The 8,633-nt window shown below is 40.4% G+C and overlaps 1 protein-coding gene across 1 annotated transcript; it reads right to left on the bottom strand.

Moving 5' to 3' along the window:
• Positions 1-4,547: 4,547 nt before the first annotated feature.
• On the bottom strand, positions 4,548-5,477 carry LOC124969263 (olfactory receptor 7A10-like). Its single transcript, XM_047532127.1, has one exon. The coding sequence runs from the start codon at positions 5,475-5,477 to the stop codon at positions 4,548-4,550; it is 930 nt and encodes a 309-aa protein (XP_047388083.1).
• Positions 5,478-8,633: the final 3,156 nt, after the last annotated feature.

The raw sequence follows: 8,633 nt of genomic DNA, 5'->3' as shown, positions 1-8,633 counted from the left end.
TTGGGAAAGGGAGCCATCCCTAATGCTTCCAAAGGAAGCTACCTCATCAAGGAGACCCTACCAGCTGAATGGCACTAAAAGAGCTAAGAAACTGCTCTCAAGTTCCCCAAGAGTAACCCCTGTGGGAACTCAGCAGACTCTTAACAGCAGATAGGAACAAGGTCAATTTGATAAGCTTGTCTTAAACACCTAGCAAAACAGTTATACCTAAAACACAGTCATTCCTGGATATTTTAAGTAAAACTAGAGGTAGCAAAAAATATTCTTAGACAAAAGTACCTGATAACTATCAAGAGAAACTGCCAGAGTTATAAGTTTTCAGTCAGTTTAAGTCCTGCAGATCTTCCTAACCTCTGATATAGGTCGACTTAATCATGTTTGCTAGTATGATTCTCTAGTCCTAAGTAACAAAAATAAAGGGATCTCTACTAAACAAAAAGATCATGCCAATAAAAATATATTTTACAAAAATCAGCTGACATTAAGTAACTTAACTAAATGTTGTGCTTACGTTTCTGATAACTCTGACAGTGTTAACACTTACAATTGAGGCCTTATCCTTTCCAGTCTTGTTAGCCTTTGTTAGGCATTTTTATGGGAACAACGTCTCAGCTCTTCCACCTCCTGGTAAGAGATTATTGATTTCTATCTTCTTCATGACATTCATTGACATGTTCCAGATGCTATTTATTTTGTACTTATGTTCTTTTGTTTCTTTCATAAAACAAGACTTTTACCCCTAGAAAGATCCAATTCCTAAAAAGGAACATTTTACTGCTTGCCCCACCCCACATCGCCCCCTCTCAGCTCAAAGCAGCAAGAGTGGTCATCGCCCTTTTTCCTTACAGCAGTAAATAGTCCCTAAAATTAGAGAGGTAATAATAAAATTTTTAAAAGACAGCCAATATAGATAGGTAACATGGGTTACATCACTAAAATAAGGGCCAGTTTGTGTCCAAAAAGTTGGAAACAAATGACCCCTGAGGGATTAAAATATTAATGCTTCCAGAGCCCTTCCTCCACCCTTACCAAGAACCTGCTCCTGATTTAACCTGTTGTTAAGTCTCTCTAATAGGTTCAAATTATGAGAAAACCAGCCCCAAGAGACCACTGATTTCCAGCCCCCATTTCATTCAGAAGACTATGTGTACATCAAATTGTTCCAGAAAGGACTAACACCCAACTGGAATGGAAGGGACCTTATTCACAACATGGACTCATCACATCTGAGTCAACACAACAAAAAAATGGACAGCCCTCATAGACCCCAACCAACATCTAAAGATAAGACTGAAAAAATATTAATCATGGTTTTTCTCTTGCTGGGACTATGTCAGGAATAGCTCCATGCTTAACCGTTCAAATTTTGAGATTACCAAATGGACTAAATTCTGTATACTAATATGATGAGGAGGGATAAAAAAAAAAACATATGGGGCTAATATCTTAATGAGTGGCCCCTGTCTTAGTTCCCCTCCTAGTAGAAATAAATATAACTAACTCCACAACAATAAGGAACACTACAATCACCTGTGCAATACTAATGAATCAATGATTTGAGTATGTACAAAAAACGAGTGGGGAATGTTATGGGCTGATAGATCTGGCTCCATGAGAATGTTATAGGCCAGACTCTAAGGGAAATGACTAAACAGACTCCATTTTGCTCTGAGACTCCATGTTATGTAGGAAATAAGTTTCTCCCATGGGAATACCCCACCTCTGTACCCATCATCAGTTACTTAGCATGACATGTTTAATAATATACAATGGCAACTCCTATGTAGTAAAAATTGCTCTCCTTTGACCTCTATGGCTCTTAACCAATGTACCATGTAAATGGTAATTGTATGGATGTTAGCAACCATTCTTTAGTTTGTACCTAGGTAAGGGTCAGTTTGACCCACTTTCCCCTCTGTCGATGATCTTATGATGTTAGTTTGTAGTAACCATTCTTTAGTTTGTACCTAGATAAGGGTCAATTTGGCCCACTTCAACCTCTGTCACTGATCTCATGATGTTAGTTTGTAATTTTGAATCATAGCAACAGACACTTATGAGTGATGTGATTTTTGTATAAGAACACTTACATCCCTGTGGTCGGTACTGTTCTCCCAATAGCCATTTTTTAGGGCATTGTGTGAGACAGTCAGCTGGCCAGCATAATAAAGACTCTCAAATTTGGACTTCTCAGTGGTGATCAGTCTGTTCTTAATTTGCGCCCCATAACATATTATGTTTAAATATAATGGACTAATCAAAACATAAAATATAACTCTAGAATGTTTAAAATAAAAAAAAATAGTGGAAGTTCTCTGTAAACATATGGAAAGAAAAATGACCAATGCTATAAAATAACTTAACTATGGCTAAGATTTAGTCTTGATAGAGATGCAAAGGACAGAATTTTATTTTCCATCTGAACTCAGGCCTGAAGAGTGAGTGGGTGGTCCTGGTGGGAGGACTTGGAGAGCTTCCCTTACTCTGCAGCCTACCTACCAGTTCCCACAAGCACTACATTGCCCTTCACCCCCTGAAGCACACAAGACAATGATGGCAGAGTATTAGGTGTCAAATACTCTTAGTCCCAGTGCTGTTTATTTCCTTATCAAACAGCTTTACACTATGTGAAAAAGGGTCTCCACCACAGAATCCTGTACACTCACTGGTCCACATTGTCCAGAATGACAAAGACACAGTGTACAATAATGATAACACTCAATTTTGATTTTTATGGTTTTATTCTAAGAACATATATTAAGGTGATTTTTAAGCTTGAGACACATGGTAGCATAAGATTGTGGAAAATATTTGGGGGCAGTAGGAAGGAAATATGAACTCAAGGAGAAAAAGGAAAGGTGTCCACATTTCTGGTCCTAGAGAAATACTTATTCCTGTATCGTTAACTTTTTTTCATTCACAAATTTTAATTAAATTTTTGCATGGGGATAATTGCAGATGAGCATACATATGCCTGAAATGACACAGAGTGACCCAGGCACCCTTTCCTCATTTTCACAAATTGTAGCATCTCACAAAACTAGAGTGCCTTATCACACCTGTGATATTAACACTGATAACATCAAAAGGCAGAAAGGGTTCCATTAGCCAGGTCGCTACTATCACCCTATAATAGGCAGGTTCACTCCTCCTCTCCTGGTGCCTGAAACCTAAGAACCATGATCTATTTATCATTTATACACTGTTATCACTTTAATATGTTATCTAGAGTACAAAAGTATCCACCCAGAAAAATTGGTGAGTAGACACCTCTGGGGGACCTGTCCAGCCCAAGACTTGGATAGGTTTCATGGACACTGAGCTGCCATAGAAGTAGGACCCTACATATGAGAGCAAAGTCGAAGCTGGGCAGGAGCAGAATGTCCTGTGGTTCTATGGCACAGTGGGGGGATGTAGCTAATAATAATGCATTAGTATATCTCAGAAATCTTAGAAGAGAGGATTTGGAATGTACTCACCATAAAGAAATGATTGGTGTTTAAGGAAATGAATATAACAACTATCCTGAGTGGATCCTTGCCTCATGTATACATGGATCAAAATATGTTGCACTACAGATATATATAAAGGTGAAATTCACTGTAGTATATCCATAGCATAGTTTGGTCAAGTTCATATTAAGCTAATTTTTAAACATCTACAAATAAATAGAAAGAAAACCAGTGAAATTTCTTCCAGGGAAAGAAGGAGGGAGGATAAGAGATTAAGGGGAAACACTAGAGACCAAAATGGAGCAAATTATATTCCATACCTGTATGATTATGCTAAAATTATCCCCAATTTTATGTATGACTAAAATACACTAAAAACTATAGTGCATAAATATACAGCTCATAAATATATAAAATATAGTGTCAGTCAAAAATTAAATGAATTATTATTGTAAACCACAGTGACCACTTTTTGGGTTTTGATTTTTTTGTAATGGGTTGCTGAGGGTGAAACCCAGTCCTCACACAGCAAGTGCTCTACCACTGAGCTAACATCCCAGCCTGTGACCAGTTCTTAATAGCACTAGTATGCTAAATTCTACATTATCAAGAAGAGGAATCAAGGTCGTGATGTTCAAAGAGGAAAAGTGACCTCACATTTACCTTGACTAGGAATTTCATTAATTGCCTCAGTCATCAAATCTACTTTTCTTTCCTGGGCATGTTAAAACTCATGGCTATTTTCACAGTAATATGAAAGAAATATTACTCAATGAAATATGTCATGGATGAATTAATTATTCTTTAAAAATTCTTGATGGTTTGTGACATAATGGTAATTTCCAAATATTTCCAAACATTATTTGGAATAATTGTGGAGAATCACACAACCAAAGTGCTAAAATCTAGTGGATATCAGAGCACAAATCTCAATAAAGAAGGTTGGAGGTACAGACCTGTGGGGATGAAGGGATGAAAATTCCAGAAAGCAAACAGGAGGAGAGAGTTGTATACCTACCATCTTATCAAAGATCCCCAACTGTGGCCCTGGGGCTCTGCTTCCTGGGCATGTGCTTCTACAGAGAATGGATCATTTTATATTTTGCTTCTAAAGAGACTTTTCAGGGCTCTCCTTACATCTTTATTCCTCAGACTGTACAAGAAGGGGTTCAGCATGGGCGTGACCACAGTGTACATCACTGAGGCTGTTGAACTGGAGTGTGAGCCGTGGGTTGCCACAGAACTGAGGTACACACCAAAGCCTGTGCTATAAAACAAGGAGACCACGCAGACGTGAGACACACAGGTGGAGAAGGCTTTGTACTTGCCCTGAGCTGATGAGATTGCACGGATTGAGGACACTATCTTGGAGTAGGAGTAAAGGATGCCAGTAAAGGGACAAACAGCCATAAGCACAAGTGCAAAATATGCTACCAGGTCATTAAGGAAGGTGTCAGAACAGGCAAGTTGAACCACCTCGTTGAGTTCACAGAAAAAGTGGGAGATTTCTAAATGTGTGCAGAAGGTCAGTCGCAACACCATTAAGCTTTGTAGCAGGGCATGCAGGACACTCAGAATCCAGCACACCAGAACCAGCAAACCACAGAGCTTAGGATTCATGATGACAGAGTAGTGCAGTGGGTGACAGATGGCCACAAACCTGTCGTAGGCCATCACACCCAGGAGGAAGCTGTCCAACTCTACAAAAACCCAGAAAAAGCACATCTGGGTGATGCAGCCTGCGTAGGTAATGGCCTTGCTCTGCATCTGGATGTTTACCAGCATCTTTGGGATGATGGTGGACACCAAACAGATGTCCACAAAGGACAGGTTGGAGAGGAAGAAGTACATGGGCGTGTGCAGGTGGGAGTCTGAGATGGTGGCCAGGATGATGAGCAGGTTCCCCAGCACAGCGACCAGGTAGATGGAGAGGAAAAGCCCAAAGATGAGGGGCTGCAGTTCTGGGTCCTCTGAGAATCCCAGAAGGAGGAATTCTGAAACTCCTGTATTGTTTCCTGGTTCCATGATGTGGATGTGACTACTGAAAAGAGAAAAATAACATTACTTCTTTTTGCACACATGGACGCTACCAATATGGTTGAAGTGTCACAATTTATATTTTTCAGTAAATAAATTAACTTCTGTGGTATTATGGGTCTGGTCATCCTAGGGAATCCCTAGTGCCAATATTCATGAGAAATTTCTGTCTCACTCTAAGCCTTTCCCCAAGAGTTCATGCATTGCATAGTATTAATGAGAAAATACTTCTTACCATTGAAGAGTACTTGTGGGTTGCTGACCTCATTCCAGGTACCATCCAGACCTTAACAACCACAGCTCCTACATCCCAGTGATGGGCAAAGAACATATGCACGGAGGTAAATTATAGGTATGTTACATTTTTGTGCAAATGATTTATCAAATATATTGTCCTATGTGACGAGTTACTGAATAATACACAACAAATATATGTGGTTCTTTGAAAATTAATTGTAACTTAATAAAGCTACTGTAAAAAGAAATAATCATATAGCATGCATGATGATGAAGCACTTATAAAAACAAATGGTGGTATAATGTAGACAGCAGAAAACAGGTTGTATTTGAGTGCGTATGTGTGTGTGTTTGTGAGTGTGTGTGTGTGTGTTGCTGGGGATTTCACCCAGGACCTTGTATATGCTAAGCAGGTGCTCTAGGGCTCTCGCACTGACTCACACCCCCAGATCCAGGACTGTTTTTAATAGGTGACCAGAATCTCAGTAGAGAATGTGACAATTCAATAGAGTCCTCAGGAGGTCCAGCAGGAGCCAGCAGGCCAGCAGGCATTTCTACATGGCAGAAGGAATTCCCATTGCAAAGACCCTGAGGTAGGAGCATGTTTAGAAAACACAAGGGCATCAAGCAGCCAGTGTGAAGTGGTCAATGAGGAAGAGGGAGAGTGATCAGAGATGGTGTCAGAGGATGCTGAGTAAAGAGGTGGCCTCCCTGCTGGAGCTGAATCTGCCTGAGACAGGGAGGCCTTCTCCCCACTACATCTTCACATATTATTAACTTCCTTCCCAGCATCCATTGAATGGAAATGGACATGCTACATACTACCCTTTATTGTTCAGTTGATCTACATGCTCACCATCACCTTGGAATTTCTGAGTCCCAGAGCCCTGCCCTGAGGACGACACACATGCACACACAACACACTGTCACCACTGTCGCCTCTGATCTTCACACCACACTGTTAGACTCCTAGTGTATACAATGCACGCTGGACAGATTAAATTATCTTTCCCCTAATGCAGAAATGGCAGCCAGAACCCCCATTTTGTAAGCCTCTCATGGACACATAAGCATGCAGCCAATACTGCCACGGTAAATGCTAGATTACACTCTGCGTTTAAAGAAACACATACATGGAAAAATGTCAATAAGGAGAAAAATAGTGGAATGAAATGGACACATGAGTGGGGGAGTGAGGTAATAAACCCAGATGGTCCCCAAGGAACCAGGAGGAAGAAACCACTCCCTTGGTTCTGTGTGTGTTCCAAACAAGGGTCTGTACATCATGTACATATATGACTGCCTGAACAATGTGATCCTATAATATGTGTAAACAGAAAACTGAGAGATTATAATCCATTATGTATGATCTATCAAAATGTATAAATCCATTCTACTGTCATGTACAACTAATTAGAACAAATGAAAAATTTTTAAACAATATATGTCCCATGTACAAATATAATAATATGAATCTCCAAGGTCCTTCCTCAAAATTTTGTAGATAGTACATAAATGTAATCAAATATTTTTCATCTTAAGTACACACACATCAAAATACACCCTAATTTCACTGTTTTACCATCCACAGTTAATCCCTATTCCTCTACTCCCTTAATTGTAGAGATCCTCGGACCTCTGCTCTTTCTCTGGGAGCACTGGATGCCTCCCTCCCTTCTTCTCTTCAGCCTCCATTAGCTCCATTTCATGGCCAGCAGTGAACCCTGTGTTAATCAGTTCAATGTTCACTTCTCAGCCAAATGTCATGAATCAATGCAGCCTTGTGAGTAAATCCTCAATCAGGACAGTGAGCAGCCACAGCAGCCCTGGTCTGTGCTAGGTGGGCCTGGCACTCCACTGACCTCAACTAAAGAGTTCTGGGTTCCATTCTCTCTGATGCCCTCCTGCAGTGTCCACTGAGCTCTCAGACTCACCTGGAGACCAGCTCTGAGAGGAAGAACTCTCTGTGGAAGTGCAAGGTCCTGCCTGGATGGACTTGATGGTGACTGAAGCTCTGTCCCCAGAAAACACAGCAGGAAGGAGTCAAGTGCTGGGCTCCTAGGCAAACCGAAGTCCTCAAAGGACATACCGCATCCTGTCAATCACAAGACTGTGCACTGAGGGACCACAGCAGAGCAGAGTCACATTTCCCTAAATCAGCTCACTAGGGTCATTTCCCTCTTATTCCCCTGAGGGACACTGACCTGGAAAGAAAGGATAATCATCCTGCTGATTCTCTATTCCCAAGAGAACCAATTATAGTCCAGTAAAGTAGTTTTTATTATTCCCCCATGAATCCACCTGTCTTCCAGAGGTCCAGCCTCCTGGCACATCTCCCATTTGACTGAACGTGTTTCCAAGTCTGACACTAATGAGTTCATCTTGACTGGAGCTCACGTCACTCTAGGCATGAACCTGTGCTACTCTAGGCATGAACCTGTGCTGAGCAAAAAGCACCAATACCCCAGAAAAGTCATGCCTCTTTACCAAGGGTGAGCACTGTGTTCCCTTTGTCTAAACTATGGGATCTACCTAGTCCTTTCTCAAATTGCCATTAAGTTATAGTTTTAAGACCAGTTAAGAGCTCCCATTCACCCTTAACTTAAAAATATTTATTAGAACGAGATGTGATTGGTTCACTTCATGCATCATAACCTGAGCCTAATACCTGATAGGAACTGGGAAACTTCATTTTTATTGACTTCTATTCTATGCATTTGATTTTACAGAGTGATACTACTGTGACCTCCATCTCCATATCAAAAAAAAGGGTGGCAAATGCTATACTGTAAGGAGCGATGATACCTTCATTTGACTTCTTGCACGATGCTTCCACTTCAAGTATATGGAACTTTGGTTTTCACTTATATATATTTTCCATATATTTAACAATGTATTTAACAATGT

Source organism: Sciurus carolinensis, chromosome 17 (assembly GCF_902686445.1).
Source record: "Sciurus carolinensis chromosome 17, mSciCar1.2, whole genome shotgun sequence".
NCBI lineage: Eukaryota > Metazoa > Chordata > Mammalia > Rodentia > Sciuridae > Sciurus > Sciurus carolinensis.
The sequence above is the reverse complement of the archived record's forward strand: the minus strand, read 5'-3'. Positions and strand labels throughout refer to the sequence as shown.

Excerpts from the sequence above, each read along its gene's own strand:
- LOC124969263 (XM_047532127.1), bottom strand. The coding sequence starts at position 5,477 with ATGGAACCAGGAAACAATACAGGAGTTTCAGAATTCCTCCTTCTGGGA.